The 20,744-nt window shown below is 36.0% G+C and overlaps 1 protein-coding gene across 1 annotated transcript in view; it reads right to left on the minus strand.

Annotated features, from left to right (window-relative positions):
* The window catches only part of PCDH15 (protocadherin related 15), a gene marked incomplete at its 3' end in the record, with an annotated part of 1,266,261 nt that overhangs the window by 378,929 nt on the left and 866,588 nt on the right, over positions 1 to 20,744 (minus strand). Inside the window, exon 12 of the mRNA XM_080641959.1 lies at positions 18,095 to 18,265. Within this exon, the coding sequence (XP_080498085.1) occupies positions 18,095 to 18,265 (171 nt within the window). The remainder of the gene's footprint in view (positions 1 to 18,094; positions 18,266 to 20,744) is intronic.

Here is a 20,744-nt window from a genome sequence, read left to right on the forward strand (position 1 = left end):
TTTGAATAGTTATAAGTATGTGTCTGTGTGTGTGGATGCTTGTTAAATCTCTTTTGTTTTTTTAATCAGAGACAAACATAAAAACATACTCGTCATTATTCTTACCAGTAGGTATTTTGTGGCATATTTTAAGATTCACCTCCAGTATGTTGTAAATATATTAACAAAGTGATATTCTAAGGTTCTGAGCAGAACTGACAAAAATTACCTGAGTGATTAATTACCCTATCCCACAGATCACTTTTGATACCCAAGTCATTCAGTTTTCATAAAGGTCTGAAATAAATCAAAGGCTGAATGCTTCACAAGAACACTAACACTGTGATTTCTCAGAAGTGGTTCAGCCTCCGCTGCGTTGGTTGGCTTTTCCAGTCTCACAAAGCTGTCCATTCTGGTCAAGTTGGCCACAATCAGAAGCTGATTCATAGTTACACCACCATTAGCATTCTCAGTAGGTCTTCCTTATTCCTTATTCATAATACAAACATTACCTAAAACCTTGGCCTTGAAAGGGAAAGTAGACAATCATTCAGGAGTAGCGTCTCCAGAGGATCCAGTCCCTGGTTCATCGGGTAACACAAGTGTCTTCACCATGTCTACATTTTTATCTATCCCCAAAATTTAAAGACTGAAAAAAGTGATTGATACATAGTACCCAACAAAGCAACATAAAATAGTTTTATGCTGCTTATTAAAAATTTTCTATCATTATAGTTTTTCATTCTCTTTTGATGTGCTTAGTAAAGAGTTAGTTTTCCTTATATTTCCTTTTAGAATAAAGATTACATGAAAAACAAATAATTACTATAAGGTCTGACCCAGATCAATATGTTATACATTAAATATTTTATTTTATTTGAGCTCAATATATCTAATACTCCTAAAGTGTTTGCCATTATTAGGAACTGTACATTTTCAAACATTTATTATATTTTTTCATTACATTTACTGACTTCTCAAAGCTTTACTTCAAGTTTTAATGAGCTAGACACCCATCTATGCATTGAGTAGAAAAAATATTTTAGAATATTGTCACCTTAGCATGCACTTAGCATCTGAAAGTAATTAGGCTTCTCTTTAGCTCTTCATCAGGATTTTTTATTACAGAACAATTCTACTATTTTGCCTATTTGCTTGCTTTGTTGTACATGAGGATATATAGGGAATATTAAAGTTATGCCTGGTGTAGCACACGTTTTTTAAAAATGTGTTTTAAAAGGTCATTTTTTCTGCAAAGTTAACTCCCACTATTTAATTTCTCTGTTTGCTAATTTGGTAGTCCTGGAATTCTTTTTACGTGAATACTGATGTTTTTCCTCACTAGGGTGTCTTTTATAATCTCAGGAATCCAATTTAACCTATGGGAATCTATTATCTATTTTTAAACAAAATTTAATCTTGCCTATTTTACTTGTTCTGAGGCTAGTCAGGACATGATTTTTTAAGGAATGATGAAGAGAAAGGATGTTTATAGGTACTTCCTGTTGTTTATGTATTCATGCAATTTTGCTGAGATTGATACTACTAATTTTCATGCCATTCATTTCATTAACAGTTATTATTCTACCTTAATCTAAATGCTAAATAAATAACTTGGGATTTAAATTTATTAAACATAATTGAAGTATCTCCACAATTAGAGCAGGAATGACATACATACCATCAATTCTGGCTATAGATGGATTCTAGACACTGCAAAAAATGCCTAAGATTTAAAACTGTCAGAGTTTATCTTCCTAGATGGTTCACAAAAGGGGAGATCTGGGAACTGAGCTATTATTGTTCATGATAAGAATGTTTTAATTGTTTGTGATGTTGATGCTAATAAGAGACAGAGAGGCAGAGTGACAGAGAAAAATAACTTCTCAAACCAATAGAAGTTGAAGGATACTGCTATGATACTAAAAGGTAAGGGATATTGACAGAAACTCTAATAACAAATGAAAGGGTTGAAACTGACAAACTGACCTATCCTAAACTTTTCTGATAAAATTTGAAGATTATTATTCCATCTCAAAAAAGACCTTATGTATATTAAATTTATTGAATAAGAACTCATCAAAATGGTAAAATATATAAACCCACTAATTTAAAGTTATAATTACCAGAAGGCAACCTGAATAATTGATGTTTTAGGACATGACTAAGTATAAACTTGGCATAATTCTAATATGCTCACCTGAAATTAAGAGTAATCTCTCTTGCCCTGACCAGTTTGGCTCAGTGGATAGAGCATCAGCCTGTGGACTGAAAGGTCCCAGGTTCTATTCCAGTCAAGGGCATATACATTGGTTGCGGGCACATCCCCAGTATGAGGTATGCAGGAGGCAGCTGATCGATGTTTCTCTCTCTTCAATGTTTCTAACTCTCTCTCCCTTCCTCTCTGTAAAAAATCAATAATATATATATATATATATATATATATATATATATATATATATATATTTAAGAAAGAGTAATCTCTCTCTCTCTCTCTAGTCATGCAAGAATTGCATACCAAATCTTTCATTAGTTTTTGTGTTTTGGTATTTCTGGATCATTGAAATTATTTTGACACATTAAAATTACAATTTCCTGGAAGACAGTATGGAGTTTCCTCAAAAATTAAAAAATGGAACTTCCATTTGACCCAGTAATCCCACTTCTAGAAATATATTCCAAGAAATCAGAAACACCAGTCAGAAAGTATATATGCACCCCTATGTTCATAGCAGCACAATTTACAATAGCTAAGATTTGGAAATAGCCTTAAGTGCCCATCAGCAGATGAGTGGATTAAAAAACGGGGGTGCATCTACACAATGGAATACTACACTGCTGTAAAAAAGAAGGAATTCTTACCATTTGCAACAGCATGGATGGACCTGGAGAGCATTATGCTAAGCGACATAAGCCAGTCAGAGAAAGATAAATATCACATGATCTCACTCTTTTGTGGAATATAATGAACAACATAAACTGATGAACAAAAATAGAGCCAGAGACAGAGAAGCATCGAACAGACTGTCAAACTTCAGAGAGAAGTTGGGGGCAGGGATAAGAGATCAATCAAAGGACTTGTATGCATGCATATAAGCATAACCCATGGACACAGACACTAGGGGAGTGAGGGCATGTGCTAGGGGATGGGGGTGGCCAGGGAGAGGTCAATGGGGGAAAAAGGAGACATATGTAATACTATATGTAATACTTTAAACAATAAAGGTTTTAAAAAGTACAAATTCCTAACTTTAACTTATTTTATTTGTGGTAACGGGATTGTGGTATGGCATCATTTCAAGTTGTACACTGAAACATATTCATATAAAATGATGTAATATCTGAGATGTTCTTCAAATAATCAGGAAGAGAAGGATAAGGAAATATAGGTGAACCCAGAATACTCATTAATTTTTAATTAAATAGTGAGTTCATGACACTCTTCTCTGTTTTTGTATATATATCTAAAAATTTCTGCATTAAAAAAATAATTACAAATTCTTAGGACCCATCTTGGACATTGAATCAAAATTCCTTAGGGTTGAAGCTTTAAGTTCTCAGGTCTCATCCAAAACATTTGAAATCAGAGTTTGAGTGTCATAGATGCATATTAACAAGCTTATTCCATGAGTTTTATGATGCAGTTAAAATGCTAATTGTGTCCAGAATATGTCTTCCATCATTCTTTTATATAAAATAAACTAACTCTCTAGAGTATTTCTTTAGGGATCAACATAAATGTAGTCCACTGTCTTAGGGTGGTCTCCTGGGTAACAGACTTTTAAACAGGGGAATAACTATGTAAAGGTATATAGGAAGTAGGATTAGGCAGAGGAAAATGTTGAAAACAACACTGTCCAGGTAAATACAACATGAACAGAGAAGATCTCAAGGTGGTAACTCTGAGAGTTTTCTTGAATTCAGGCCAGATGACTGGGCTTTTGTACATTTGCCCCAGTCCTACTGACAAGCCATTGGATATGACTGCTGCCCCGGATGGGGCATGAGGTTGGGTTGGATGAAGTTGCTCTCTTTGAACAAAGGGTAATGAGAGGGATTCAGGGATTTTATTAGCCTCTGACAGTCTTAACACCTGGGGAAGGAAGTAGTTGAGAAGGGAAGATTAAGTGCCCTTGATCCCGAAGGGGTGCTCTGAGGTGTGTTTCATAGCATCCAACGTATTTAAAGAGCTGAACTATTTTTATTGAAATTCTCTAATCTTTTCTCATTTTTCTTGATACACCCTTTCAAATCAATACAGAAATGCTGCAGTGGCCATTACAACAACCGCATTGTAGTGTCTGGCTCTTTTTGAAGTACTTAACTTATAGCAAATATCACTCTTAGGAATAACATAAAACCAACATTTTTAAAAATTTTCTTCAAAATCAGTGCAACACACTGCTTTTCATAGCAACAGGAATATCTGTAACTGCTCAGATAATGACAATTAGCAGTCTGAATTCCCAAAGAATTCTCTCTGTGATTTATTTCAAGATGATGTTCCCTATTCATCTACTTCCTAGAAAGGTGGTATCGGTCATGTTACTTCAAGAGAGTAAATGTCAGGTCAATAACTTACATTGGATCCTTGGCCATTAAATGTCAAATACAGACAAAAGGTAGCATATATAAAGCATGTGTGATACACACTTCAGTTGTGTTACTCTAGACTCTAAGTTCTAAAGATTCCTTTGTTGTGATCAGATAGTTTATATAACATACCTAACACATAGTAGGCATTCAACTAGTGATCCCAGACAACCCTTTAGGAAAATTTTACTACGTTATTTCAAATGCTTTTTAACTTTTTTTTAAAGCAAAGCAAACTCATTTCCTCCTGTTTAAATTTAGTTCAATTCCAAACAGGTAATAAGAAAAAGAAAATAGAACAATGCATTAGAGTTAGCTTTTATGTGTAGTTCCCATGGCAAGTATCAAGTTTTCAGAGGGAAGCTGCTTGAAGAAGTGGTTATCCTTGGCTCAGAGCTGCTCCCACCACCCACCAGTACAATACAAGGGCAATTATGACTCAGAGTTGTTGCGGTAAATTTACTGCTGTCTCTCCAAAGTGAATGAATCTCTATGTGTATTTTCTTTCCCCAAGAAAAAAATGCCTCTATATTTCTACAGACCTAGAAAAAATACCTTGAAGATAAATTAACTTACATGTTCTAGAATGTTTCCCTAATTATCATTAATAAAATTGTTTTTAGAAAAAAAATCCATGTTCTAAACAACTAATTACAAACCAATGTTTGGGGCACAATTATTTTGAAAGTAGATGCTCTCTTACTCTCTTTTGTGCATGTGTGCCTAAATTCCTCTAAAGTTTTCCACACGCGGAAAGGTATTGCTATTTTATAGTAAAAATAATTAGGACTCAACAATCTAAAGGCACACAAGTGAAAGTCATATCACACATTCTTTTTAGTAGGATATTTTCCAATGTATACAACAAAACATAATTTTTAAGGATCTAATGTAAGTCATCAATCTGATATATACTGTCTTTAGACAGTATGTGGTATAAACTTGCTTATGAACACAGAACATATTTATAACCCAAGAATACAATCTAAAACATTCCTTATTTCTGATAATCCATTACAAAGCAATCACACTGAGAAATAAGCATTCAGAGTAGGAAGTTTAAAATAACTTTTGAGCCATTGCATGTATGCCATGCTGATAAATGTGAACTCTTCATAGGACACCCAAATCATATGAAAGAGATGCCGGCTGGCAGAGACATATTTAAATATTTCCACAGTTCCTCCTTTTCCTCTAATGTAAAAATGTCACCTTAAAATATATAAATATATATTTAGGAATTAGTGTTTTCCTCATTGTGTATGTCTTAAGATAAGTTATCTGCCAAGATCTTACTAACTGGGGGTTTAGAATTCTTTAGGTGTTTATTACAACTCTTTGACATTATCAATATAAGTGTTTATAATACCTATAATAATTATTCTTTGATTATCTTGACATTAAAGATTTTTTCAATTTCACTAATATAAAAACATTAACCTTGTGCATTATTTACTAACGTATATCATTGTCACATCTTAAGTCATCAAGGTTGCCACAAAATAGCTATGAGCTTCAAGGACTCACTGAAGATATAACAGAGCTATTATAAATTGTATTTGCTTTTCTATAGCAATTGAAAACAAATAAAACCACTCAATTAACCTGTATGAATTAGTTGTTCTTTGAAGAAATTCAACATGAGGGAGGGTTGTAGGAAAATGTTTCTTTGAAGATGTGATATTTTTTATGAAACCAGAATTTGATTGATGAGAATGTGTCAACCATTGGAAGGTCTGACAAAAGTGTCTTACAACACGGTAAACAGCAAAATCTGCACATGAAGAGAGAGACAGCCTAAGTGCCCATCAGCAGATGAGTGGATTAAAAAACTGTGGTGCATCTAAACAATGGAATACTACGCTGCTGTAAAAGGAAGGAACTCCCACCATTTGAAACAGCATGGATAGACCTGGAGAGCATTATGCTAAGCGAAATAAGTCAGTCAGAGAAAGATAAATATCACATGATCTCACTCATTTGTGGAATATAATGAACAACAAACTGATGAACAAAAACAGAGACAGAGAAGCACCTATCAGACCATCAAACCTCAGAGGGAAGGTAGGGGAGGGTGGGGGTAAGGGGGAGAGATCAACCAAAGGACTTGTATGCATGCATATAAGCATAACCAATGGACACAGACACCAGGGGAGTGAGGGCATGAGTGGGGGGTGGGGGTGGGCAAGGGAGGGGGGAGAAGGACACATATGTAATACCTTAATCAATAAAGAAAATTTAAAAGAGAGAGACTCAGAAGTTCCAAGCAACAAGGGAAAAGTCCTGCAGGAAAGGAGATAATAAGTAGAAGTGAAATCTTGTGTGGCCTTGTAAATCCCTTGGGCTGTCGGGATTTTATTTTCACCTTGATCAGAAGCCACTGGAATATTTTAAGCAGGAAAGTAACTTGAACTGATGTATACTTTTAAAAGTTACTGTGCTGTGTGAATAATGGCTCGAAGGAACCAAAAGTAGAAGCAGGGGCAAAAGGTGACAGAGGCTGATATAAGATTTCCTGTAAAGGTCTTGAAGGAATCATGAGCTAACACTATTTTGGGAAGTAAATAAATCAGTTGCTTGGCTCATGGTCTATTAACTCCCCTTCTCTAAGAGTATCTTTGCAGACGACATTAGTAAACAAATCAACTTGGTTTGGAGCTATCACAGTAGAAAATAATAGATTTTTAGAAAAAGCTTTATAAAAAAATCAAGATTTACCTAAAAGCCAACTGTGTATACTATAGTTTCTAAAAACTGAAGCTGCATGTAAATAACCTTACAAACTGTAGTTATCATTTTTCCTAGTATTATTTACTTTATTATTTTTGTGTTGACCTGAGTTGAACTACCCATTTCATTTTCATCTTTTAGCCACATATAAGCATCAACATAGTTTAAACTAATAAAAATCAAAATCATGTCCTTCAGTATTCATTTTAATCAAGAAGAACTAAACAAAGGAATGTGTGAGAATATTCCAGAAAGTAGCACATGAAGGCTTATGTCCTCAGCTGAAAGAGCCTGGCATGTTAAAAGACAGAAAGAAGGTAAGGGAGCGGGTGAGAGAGAATAGGGATGGGGTCAGTGTCTTAGTCTATTTGAGCTGCTGTAATAGAATACCATAAACTGTGAGAATTATAAACAACACAAATTTATTTCTCATAGTTCTGGAGGCTAGGAATTCTAAGATCAAGGTACTGGCAGAACCAGTGTCTGGTGAGGGCCCACTTTCTGGTTCATAGATGGCAATCTCACTGTGTCCTCACATGGTGCAAAAGAGGAGGGTCTCTCTGGCGTTCCTTTTATGAGGGGTCTACTCTCATTACCTAATCACTTCCTAAGAGCCCCGCTTCCAAATACCCATTACCTTGGGGTTACATTTCATCAAATGAATTTGAGGGTGACACAAGCATTTCATCTACAGCAATCAAGGATAAAAGACTGTGCAGGGCCATATAGGATGTTATAGGAAGATACCTAATAATGATCCTATCTAATAAAAGAGTAATATGCAAATTAACCATCACTCCACTATACCCATAAGTCATGTCCACCAGCCAATCAGGAAAGAGTATGCAAATTAACCCCAGCCAAAATGGCTGCGGCCACAGAGTGAACAGGAGGAGGCTTGGGTTTCCCCAGCAATGGAGGAAGCCAAGCTTCCCGCACACCCTGGCCAGGCCAGGCCTCCACTCAAGGCTACAAAGTTTCAATTATAGAAGATAAATAAATCCCAGATACCAGGGCCTCCACTTGGGTCACCGGGGAGCATGGCTGGCCTGCAAACCACCACAGGCCCCTCGCCCAGGCCACCCCACCCTGATCCAGATACCCTTCAGGGCAAACCAGCTGGCCCCCACCTGTGCACCAGGCCTCTATCCTATCTAATAAAAGAGTAATATGCAAATTGACCATCACTCCAACACACAAGATGGCTGTCCCCATGTGGTCAAAGATGGCTGCCCCCATGTGGACACAAGATGGCCACCACAAGATGGCCAGCAAGGGAGGGCAGTTGGGAGGGACCAGGCCTGCAAGGAAGGGCAGTTGGGAGCGATCAAGCCTGCAGGGGAGAGCAGTTAGGGGCAAACAGGCTGGCAGGGGAGCAATTAGGCATCAATCAGGCTGGCAGGGGCATGGTTAGGGGGTGATCAGGCTGGCAGGCAGAAGTGGTTAGGGGCAATCAGGAAGACAGGCAGGCAAGCAGTTGGGAGCCAGCAGTCCTGGATTGTGAGAGGGATGTCCAACTGCCCATTTAGGATCGGGCCTAAACGGGCAGTTGGACATCCCTCGAGGGGTCCCAGATTGGAGAGGGTGCAGGCTGGGCTGAGGGACACCCCCGGTGCATGAATTTCGTGCACCGGGCCTCTAGTATTTATATATTTGCCTTAGTATTTGGGGTTTCAGAATCCACTTACCATTCTTTACAGTATCTTGCTTTTCTTAGAAAAATTACCTTTGCCCATTGAACACAATTTCATCAGGGAATCTGTATTAGAGTGGTCCAGAGAAACAAAACCAATTGTATGTGCATGTGTGAGTGTATGTGTGTGTATCTATCTGTGTGTATCTATCTATCTATCTATCTATCTATCTATCTATCTATCTATCTATCATCTATCTATCTATCTATTTATCTTCTACCTATCTAGATGGAGAGGCTGAAATAGATTCATATTAAGGAATTGGCTCATGTGGAAGATGGCAAGTTCAATGTTTGCAAAGTAAGTTGGCAGGCTGGAGACCCAGGGAAAAACTCACCTTACAGTTCAAGTCTGAAGGCACTTTCCTAGCAGAATTCTCTCTTCTTTGGGGGAGGTCAGTCTTTTCTCGTAAGGCCTTCAACTGATTGGATGAGGCCCACAAACATTATGGAGGATAATTTGCTTTACTCGGTCTACTAATTTAAATTGTATTTTCATCTTCAGTATGCCTTCACAGGAACATCCAAATGTGTTGGATAAACTATTTGGGTACCATGGACTAGCTAAGTTGACATATAAAATTAACTATCACAGACTCCCTGTTCCCTCTATTCAAGCTAAATCAATTAGATATTTTTTCCCTTGAATATGCATTTGAGTAGAGGGCAGAAGTATATCCTATCCTTTTTGTCCCAGCCAGACCACAAGATCCTGCCCCTCCACACAAAATACATAATTCTCCAATCTCCAGTGGCTAATCCCTTTAAACAAATTACTATCAGCCTAGTGAACATATAATAGCTCACTTGTATGTAGGTCAAACTCATTTGTTTGTTTGAAATGAAATAAACTATAATTATTTCAAACAGGCTTTAGATAGTTGGAAAGACAAGCATCAAATTAATAACGGCTATCCTAGGGGATTTAGGGTTGCAATTTTCAGTGTATATAATTTTAAAAAATATTTTCTGTATAATTTACAATTAGCAGCCAACACTTTAATTAAAGCAAATAATGAAAAACTTTCTAAATTTTCAAGTGGGACAAAAGCAGAATTTTAAATATTATTGGGAGTGGAAGTCCTATCTTTATTAGCAGTAGAAGCCCCGGGGTGCCTCTGGAGAACTGCAAGTTTTGTGTGACAGTTTGAAAACTTTATTGATAGTCATTGTTTTTGAATTCATAAAATAAGAAAGAAAGGGAGCAGGATACTTGCTTCACTGGGGGACATTTAAAATTTGATTCATTGATATATTTTTGGCTCACAGTATTACCTTGTGGCATTTTACATCAGCTGCTGCCTCTTCCCAAAGCATAATATATTGCATAATTAATTCAGCACAAGCAGTGACTATGCCAAATCTGTTTATTAAAAGATAGGGCTTCTACTGTTCTTCTCAATAAAGGTATTGCATTCTTTTACAGGACCAAACTCATACTGAATTAATTAGGACTAGCATAATCAGAATAAATTAGGCTATCACAAAAGAGATCTCAATTAAACATAGCTATTCAATAACTAATTTGAATTAGCTACTACCTCCCATGAATTTCAGGGTAAAAACCCAGCCAGAGAAGAAATTACATTAATTATAATAATAGCAATAAAATAATAATAGCATAGCTAATATTATTAGATTCTTAGTATTTGCTAGAAACAAGTGTGCTACATGAAACTTTTCTAGTACTAAAAATCCCATATATTAGATATTTTCCTCCCCATTTTAGAGATAACAAATCCAAATTGAGGTTTAGAGTCATTAAACAACATTCACAACATCACACAGATCTCAACTTGGACTTGGATTTTTTACGTATCACCCTATATTATGATAGTGAACACCTTTGAAATTTGTTTTTACACAGTTTAGTAAGTCATGAGGGAGTTCCAAAAGAAATGCTTATGTTAAGTTACAAATATTAAGTCCAAATTGAGTGACTGCCTTTTTTCTTAATGTGTTTCATAGAAAACACATGTCTAAAGTTAATTTAAAATGGTATTTTGAGCCCTGGCCAGTGTATCTCAGTGGATAGAGCATCAGCCCATGCACCAGAGTCACGGGTTCGATTCCCAGTCAAGGGCACATACCTGGGTTGTGGGTTCCTACCCTGGGCAGGGCACATGCAGGAGGCAACCAAGACACATTGATATTTGTCTCTCCTTCCCTCTCTCTCCCTCCCTTTTACTCTCTCTAAAAAGAAATAAATTAATAAATATTTTGAAAAATAATTATTTTGAAAAACTAATATTTTGTAAAAAGAGTTGGATTTCCATCTTATTACTGAGCAGAATGGTGACTTTGTTCCTTTAATATCAATACATTCAGTTCTTCCTTTTGTTTTTCATACTTTTGTTCCACAAAAATGAAAATATCTTCATATTGTCTAATGATTGACATTTTTATATTGGTTGAGCCTATTCAACATAAATTTTGACTAGAGATAAAAGGAATAAATAATCTGTTGGTTCTACTATAATGTCATATACCATTTTCAGAATTACTATTATATAATTTCAAACTCTAGACAATGTTTGCTGAATTCTAGTTTTTATATCTTTTCTTGGTGTTTGGCCATTATTTTCCCAACTTGGATCTAAAATTTCTGTGATCATTTACTGCTGGTAGTATGTGGGTATGATTGTTGGCGAAATGAAAAATGGCAGATAATGCATTTTTTTCTTTTTTTTTTTTAAATATATTTTATTGATTTTTTACAGAGAGGAAGAGATAGGGATAGAGAGTTAGAAACATCGATGAGAGAGAAACATCGATCAGCTGCCTCCTGCACACCTCCTATTGGGGATGTGCCCGCAACCAAGGTACATGCCCTTGACTGGAATCGAACCTGGGACCTTTCACTCCGCAGACCGATGCTCTATCCACTGAGCCAAACCGGTCAGGGCATTTTTTTCTATAGTTATATTATATGTTATTTTCTTTTCAACCTACTTTGAGAAAAATCTTCTCTTTAAAAAAGTTATGGGCAATTTGAAAATTATCAATTGTTTTGTTCTCCATCCATCACATTGCTGGCCCAAAAAGAGCTCCATAATACACATTTTGAAACTAACTGGCTTAATGCCTGAGGGAGGATGCAATTTAATATTTGTAACATTATGGAAAAGAAGGTATTATGAAGGTAATATGCTGGTACAATAATTTTAAACTGGGACTCTATATGGCAGCTGGGAAATATGTTTACTTCATCTAAACCGCCCATTAAGCTCCTATTTGAAGGGTATCCTTGACTAGACAATGGCCAAGTATGGTAATGCTTGCCACTCTATTCTTATTTGAAAACACTAAAAGTATATTAAAATTAAGTATAAATACATATATATATATATATATATATCTTGCATGTTATTTGGAGGTTATATAATTATAATAAACATTATAATATGTATAAGTAATAAAATAAATAGTATGAATATAAATAATATATAAGCATATTATTTGTTATATATAATAAATATGTATGCAATCTTTATATCTGCATATTTATGATAAATACACTCTATTCTGAGTGAGCAATCAAAAGCCATGCTTATGTATATGCAGTAGCTCAGTGAACAATATATACTTCTTAAACTTATAATCAATGATTTAATTCAATTCAACATACATTGAACATTTACTATGTGACCTGACTGGGTTCTCAGGATATAATGACAAATAGAAAATTAAAAAAACATATGGTTTAGTGAAAGAGAAACAAGTAAACAACTGTAACACAAGAATTTCAGTACTTATAGCAGGAATACATGAGGACACAGAGAAAAGTTTAATTTTGAAAACCTATTATTTCAGAAACTTGAATAACAAATATCTTTTTTTTAATATATTTTATTGATTTTTTACAGAGAGGAAGGAAGAGGGATAGAGAGTTAGAAACATCGATGAGAGAGAAACATCGATCAGCTGCCTCTTGCACACCTCCAACTGGGGATGTGCCCGCAACCAAGTTACGTGCCCTTGACCGGAATCGAACCTGGGACCTTTCAGTCCGCAGGCCGACGCTCTATCCACTGAGCCAAACCGGTTTTGGCAACAAATATCTTAATATGTGAAAGACAGTGAAGAAAAGGGAGGGTAATTCTTATAGAAGTTAAGTATATACATACAAAGCTCTGTGTTTCAAGACAAGTTGCATCATGCAAATTAGAGATGAGATTATAAAGTGGTCAGAAATAAAATTATTTTGAATGAGATGCTAAAAGCTTGGGTCTTACTTGGTGTATAATAAAAAAAAATGAAGTTTTTTAAAAATTTTAATTGATGAGCACTCAGGTCACAATTATATTTCAAAAAAAAAAAAAATAACTGCCTTCAGTGAGATGATATTTGAAAGTGGGAGAGACCAGAGGCTGGGGGTCCAGAGTTGAGAGTATATCTGTAAATGGGTATTTTGGCTGTGTAAATAGTCAGCCAACATATTTGAGTGACATTTTATAGGCAGCGCAGAAAGTATCTTTGGAGGTTGATTGAGTTTGGGTTAGGGCAGTGGTCAGCAAACTCATTAGTCAACAGAGCCAAATATCAACAGTACGATTGAAATTTCTTTTGAGAGCCAAATTTTTCAAACTTAAACTTCTTCTAATGCCACTTCTTCAAAATAGACTCGCCCAGGCCATGGTATTTTGTGGAAGAGCCACACTCAAGGGGCCAAAGAGCCGCATGTGGCTCGCGAGCCACAGTTTGCTGACCACGGGGTTAGGGGGTCATGGAAGTCTAGGTCCAAATCAACAACGACCCCCAAAACAGTAACAAGTAACATGAGAATAAGCATGGATTTATTAGAATGCATTAGAAAAGATAATGCAGCATTTATGGGAAATATAGTTAAAAGCATATAGAAAAGGTAGTAACGATAAGCTGAAATTCATGAGAGATTCCAAGTCAGAAAACATATCTAGATCATTCCTATAGTGAGAAAATAACACTCACTGATATAGGTTTAGTTTACAAAAAAGTTGTAAAGGATAGAAATTTAAATGTATCCCTAAGACTTAATAATGAATGAATCAATCAATCAATCCAAGAGAAATTCAGTTTAAAAAAAGACATTGATGATTTAAGAGGAGAAACCTGGGGCCATCATGGGGAGGAAAAGAACCAGTAGTTCAATAAAACACAAGAGAGGAGGGAGTTCCCAGATTGTAACACATTTAATGAGCATGAGCCAAGAGGTAATTATGTTGTACATCACCGCAAATCACCACCACTCTTGTAATAACTGAGAAAGCTTCCCTGGAAGGGGAGAGCACCATAAGTAAAGCAGAAGAGGTAGGTTCGACAGTTACATGAAAACTGGAGTTCTTTATGGCAAAGACCACAGTGGGGGTATTCGTAGCTAAACAATCCTGGTATCCAACCCCAGGCTTTAAAACAGGGCTGGAGAGAAACTCAGAGTGTGTTTTCTATCTGCTAATTGACTTGTCTGGTAGGCAACTAATGCAGGCAAAGTAAATAAAGGAAGTAATACACAGTAGACACAGATAGTATGCCAATATTTTCATTTTAACACAGAACAAATTACTCAGAAAAACAAAGAAACCAACAACCAACCAACCAACCAATATACACCTGTTCAATTCTGAAAAAAAGAAAAGTGTATAAGGGTTTACTATGTATCTGAGCTTCAATAGAAAATGGAGAACATAGAGGTCTGGATTCTATACTCTCCAAATTCTGCAGAATTTTCTCACAGTATGAGAAAAATTCAACTACTTAGGGATAATAACTTTAAAAGAGTCAGAAAGTGAGAATGCAAACAATATACAAGTATGAGAAGGATTTTATCTCATCCTAGGTGTCAAGTCTCCTCAAGTAGCATACAATACAACATCCATAAGGGTCAAATAGATACTTATCAAAATAATACTACATACCAGTAATAAAAGCCTAATATGCTAAGTGTCCGGTCACCCATTCAACCAATTAAAGTGTAATATGCTAATGATATGCTAAAGCCACTTAACCACTCACTATGACATGCACTGGCCACGAGGGGGCAGACAGTCAACCAGTCCACCAGTCGCTATGATGGGCACTGACCACCAGGGGACAGACACTCTGACTGGTAGGTTAGCTTCCTGTTGGGGTCCGGCCTATCGGAACTGAGCTACTGGTATACAGGCTGGACATGCCCTGGAGCCCTCCTGTGGTCCCGCCCTTGCTGGCCAACCTCCCATGTCCCTCCCTGACCCCATTCGTGTACCAGTGGGGTCTGTCAGCCTGGCCTGCACCCTCTCTCAATCTGGGACTCCTCAGGGGATGTCAGAGAGCCGATTTCGGCCCGATCCCACAGGCCAGCCTAACGGACCCCATTGGTGCACAAATTTGTGTACCGGGACTCTAGTAAAGAAATAATAATTAGCATAGGACTAAAATTCACTTTAGAACCCTTGAGACACCAGATTTATATATTTACATATTCAGTATAATATTAATCTTAGTTTTGTGAAGACAATTTTTCTGAAGATAATTTTCAGTAGTAGAAAAACATGTAAAACACTTAATAGATAAGTTTATCTCTAAACACATGATTATTTGCATTTCAATAAACAGTAGATTTTCATTTTTAATATGTCCTGCTTTGTGAATGAAAAACTGTATTAGTCTACCTTTCAAAGTTTTTCTGAGCTCATAAATTTAGCAAGCATTGTAGTGAAACTTAGACTGGTTTCTCAAGTCAAAAATACCACTGAGGTAATTGGTGGAAAATTTCACAAAGAAGGTGAGCAGGTGTCAAAGCTTCAAAATTTAAAGAATTAATTCAGGAAAATCAGCAAGTATGTAATTAGAGTCATCATGTCCTGTTAAGCTGACATAAATGGTTAGTCCTCTCGCTCTAAATAGCAAGATCTTACTTATTGAAATTTCCAGCAATTTTAGCAAAATATGTAAAGGAAAAGAAAAGAATGAGATACAGCAATCTGAATATGAATCTCAAAAACTGGCTCCACTTCTTAAACCATAGTAATCAGAGGGGTTTCAAGATAGCTTGTGGAAGAACACAGGGAAACTCATTATCAGCGGTATGACTGATTAAAAAAACACACACACACATTTTATTTCAGAGAGGAAGGGAGAGGGAGAGAGAGATAGAAACATTAATGATGAGAATCATTGATCGGCTGCCTCCCGCACACCCGACACTGGGATTGAGCCCGCAACCAGGGCATGTGCCCTGACCAGGAATCAAACCATGATCTCCTGATTCATAGGCCGATGCTCAATCACTGAGCCACACCGGCCAGGCAATGACTGATTTTATTTTCCAAAGATTGCCACAGTAAGATTTCTTTCCCCATGCATTCTTCTTGTGTGTGACTGAGGCACATGTCCCATTATGGCATGCCATTCTATTTCTTGAATCTGGCAGCAGTTTGCCAACAGCAGAAGAGCAAAGCAAATTACAAGGCTTGTTCATAAAACCTGCCTAATTCTCTCGGGGAGTTTGTTCTTGGAACCCAGCGCCTGGCTGGGAGGGAACTCAGAGAGCCTAGGAGAGGCCCACAGGCAGTGGAAATAAAGCGTGGAGTTCACAGCCATGCTTGAGCTTGTGACAATAGCCAGAATCAACTTGCTAGGTTAACCACTCTGAAAGTGGGACCCAGCTCTCAGTCAAGGTGCCCCAGGCGATTCTATGTGGATCAAGAATGAGGCATTCCTTCAAGTCTGCTAAAATTGCAGCTTTATGAGTAAATTTGAAAATTCTTGTTGAAGCCATTAAGTTTAGGTGAATTGTTATGCAGCCACAGATAATCAGAACAACTGCCTAATTTTGCAAGTATGCATATTTACATTTTTTGGCAATAAAAATATACCTTTAGTGGATAAATATTTGCTATAATTATTTAAGTATGTAAAATTAAAAACCTCTTTGTTTCACAGAATGTTAAAGAATGGGTCAATCTGTTAAAATTATGATGAAGCATAAAATTTGATCATCTTAGAATTTATAGCATAACTTTTAATTCAAGATGCATGATTTTAAAATAAAACACTTTTTACTTGTTAGTTGTAAGGCCACAGAAAGTTACTTAAACTTTGTACCTTAGAAAGCTCATCTGTAACATTACCATAACAATGTTTACTATGCAAATGGATTGCAGTTAATATTTTTGTAGAGTTTAGTACAGTTTATGATGAACTGAACCATTAGTCATTATTATCATTTATATTTTACCCCAAATCTAGAGCATAGCCTTGTCTTTAGCATGAAGCTATAAAACCATGAAAGATGCTTAATCTGTAATCTGAAAGAGAGAGGAAGGGAGGCTCAAAAATCCTTTATGAGATCAATCCAGTGCTTCCCAATGCAACCTCTGTCTTCTGTTACTTCTTTCAATACATCAAGCACTGTTAGACAGTCAGACAGATCATTGATTTTAGTCATTATTATAACAGTGTGTCCTTCTCTTGGGATCTCACTGGTACACCAGCTATATACATTAACTCAGAAAAATAAAATAATACTGAAAGTATTACTTTTTCTCATTATTTCAAGGAAGCATGTCAAATAAAAGTTTAATGTTCTCCATCATTAATATAGCTCCTTTAGAATTTAATAAATCAGTTGCAGAATCAAGTGTAGAAAACATGTATTCATACCTTACCTTCCTAATTCTTTAAAATATATATTTAAGGGATAAATATTTGCATTCAGGATTCATTAGCTTCCACCTCCAAATAGCCAAGCATACTCTCCATTAACAATTCAGAACCTAAAGAGGCTAAAGAATATCTTTTTGATCTGTGTGTCCTCTGATTTAGGACTGCATTTTTACATGGGAATTTAAGGAAATGCTGGAGTTAGTTTTCAGAGTTTCACAGAACATATTGGGAACTGAACTCAGTGCAAACTGAGCTGTTGCTCCATAACATACTTTCTACTTTGTAAATAACATAATTATGCATTGTGACCAAAAGTTTGTACATAGTCTCTGAAACAGGCTTTGGGCATCAATATTTTCAACACCCATAGAGTGAAGTTTGCTATTCTCACTTAATGTCTGAAAAATACTTGATCAGAATCTCACTGGGGTCAAAGAGGTGAAAGTGAAGAGGAAAAGAATATAGTGTATTTACCGGAGTCCTCAGCTCAGGTATGGCAGCTTGAAAGGTGAGTGGACGGCAATCACGAGTGTTTGGCACCAGGACACAAGGAATAAACATTGGACCCAAGTCATCTCCATCCAGAACATCCACGGTGAGGGTGGTGGTGGTGGTTCGCCGTTCATTCAGATTTTGTGCACGATCCTGTGAGAGAGAAAAAAAAACAACAAGAAAAACAAACAAACAACACAATGGACTAATGTTTCCCTCACTTTGGCTAAACTCTGGACAGGTGCTTCTGATGATAGTCACCTGGCCTCTATTTTCCCAGAGCATTTACTTTAGAAAACTTGCAATTGAAAAATTTTATCTGCCCCTTTGAAATGTGAATCTTCTCCCTGCTCAATTTTTCTTGAAGTATAGTTGACATACAATTTTATTTCAGTTTCAACATGATTCCACATTTATATACATATTATAATAACCATGATAATAAGTCTAGCAACCATCTTTCACAGTATAGTTATTATAATATTATTATAAAGATTAAAAAAAATAAAAATAGTACTATAACAGAACCCAACTATTAGTTCTACTTCTGGCTGGCTATTTATCGGAAGAAAATTAAAACATTAATTCAAAAAGCTATATGCATCCCCATGGTTCATCCCAGCTCACACTTTTGCCAGTTTTATGATCCAAGACTCTTCTCAATGACCTAGAAATCATCTCTTTGAAATATAATCATCAAGGAAGATAGAGCTTCTATATCCCAGTCACTGTGGGAGGCTAGGAGCATAACTTCCAGAGGAGGTTTGCTCCAAATTCCATAACTACCTCCCATTAGAAAGATACAATAAAGTTTTCTTCTCATTTGAGAAGACCAATTAGCAAATAAAGATGATCTTTGATTCTCCAACCCAACTTTTTTTTTATGCTTTAAGCAATTTAGGTTTATTAGATAAATTTGGGTTATTTTAAGAACATACCTCATTAAAGAAAAATGAAGAGGAAAATAAAGGGAAGAAAAGAAAATAAAACCGCTAGGTCTGCTGTACTCTTATTAAAGAAATATTTTTGCATGTCTCACATAATTTGTTCTATTATAAAGTTTTGTGAGAGCATTTTATCTCCATGTAGTCTGCTGACATCGTTAAAATAATCGTGTGCCCTGGTTGATGTGGCTCAGTGGATAAAGCATCGGCCCTAGCACCAAAAGGTCCTGAGTTCAATCCCTGTCAAAGGCAAGTACCTGGGCTGCAGGTTTCATCTCTGGCCCTGGTGGGGGCATGTGCAGGAGGCAACCAATACATGGATCTCTCTCACGTAGATGGTTCTCTCTCTCTACCCTCTCTGCCCTCCCTCAATCCCTCTTTCCAGTCTCTTTAAAAATCAATGGAAAAAGTATCCTCTGGTGAGGATCAACAACAACAACAACAAAATAATACCCTAATATTCCAAATTTCTAAATGAAACCTGTTTTATTTTGTTTCTCCATTATTTGGGACTCTAAAAAGTTACAATTGCTAAGAAGAGTGTACTTGTAAAAGTAATGGGAGTTATGTTTCAACTTTTTCTCTTTTTCATTTGACATATATTGCCAAGAGAACAGTTATTTTTGTGTTGCTGTTTTTTTTTTAATTGAGATATAACTGACATACAGCAATGTATAAGTTGAAGGAATATAACATAATGACTTACATATACTATTAAATGATTATTGCAATAAGTTTAGTTAATATACATGATGTTATATAGATACTAAAATTTTTTTTTGCAAGTTTTGTTTCCTTGTGATGAACTATCTAGCCCTTCCTTTCATTAGAGTTGACTGCATTCTGGTCTCCTGTTGATATGCATTTCCCTTATGATTAGTGATGCTGAGCATCTTTTCATATGTCTTTGGGCCATTGGTATGTCCTCTTTGGTGAAATGTCTATTCTGCCCATTTTAATATTGGATTGTTTGTGGGTTGTTGTTTTTTTTTGTGTGTGTTAAGTTATATGATCCTTATATATTTTGCCTTTATGGTTTGCAAATATCTTCTCCCATTCAGTGGGTTGTCTTGTTGTTTTGTTGATGGTTTCCTTCTCTATGCAAAAACATTTTAGTTTGATGTAGTCCCATATGTTTAATTTTTCTTTATTTCTTAAAATTATACTTTAAATATATGAGTTTAAATGTTTGAGTATATAGAGAAAAATATTAACGTAAATCCATGGGTTTCTTTTACATTTTGGCAAACACAGCTGGTTCATCAAATGTCCCATTTTAAAATTATGATTGCTTAGGATGAACTTTTACAAAAGACTGAATCAATCTCAATTTAAGAAAAAAGTATTAAACAAGTAACATTATATATGACCTTGAATGTGGCAAGACTATTTTAATATCCCAGAAACAGTGTTTCTACATTTGCATGCTACTCAGCCCTGTACCTTACATCTTAAGTGTCACCACCAGGTCACTGTAATCAACATAGTGGAGTGTTTCCTATCTTAAGGTGTTTTTTTTATTTTTTATTTTTACTCTGTTAGCTACAAATCTTTCATTATTCTCTACTCTTGGGGTCATTGTCACTATTCTATAAAACTGATGCAAGTGCATAACAGAGGGTGTGCATTTACCAACATACATAATGTAGGTTTTTATCTCATACTGGAAAAATATATTTCTTACAAAG

The sequence above is a fragment of the Plecotus auritus genome (genome assembly GCF_963455305.1).
Source record: "Plecotus auritus genome assembly, chromosome: 9".
Classification (NCBI taxonomy): Eukaryota; Metazoa; Chordata; class Mammalia; order Chiroptera; family Vespertilionidae; genus Plecotus; species Plecotus auritus.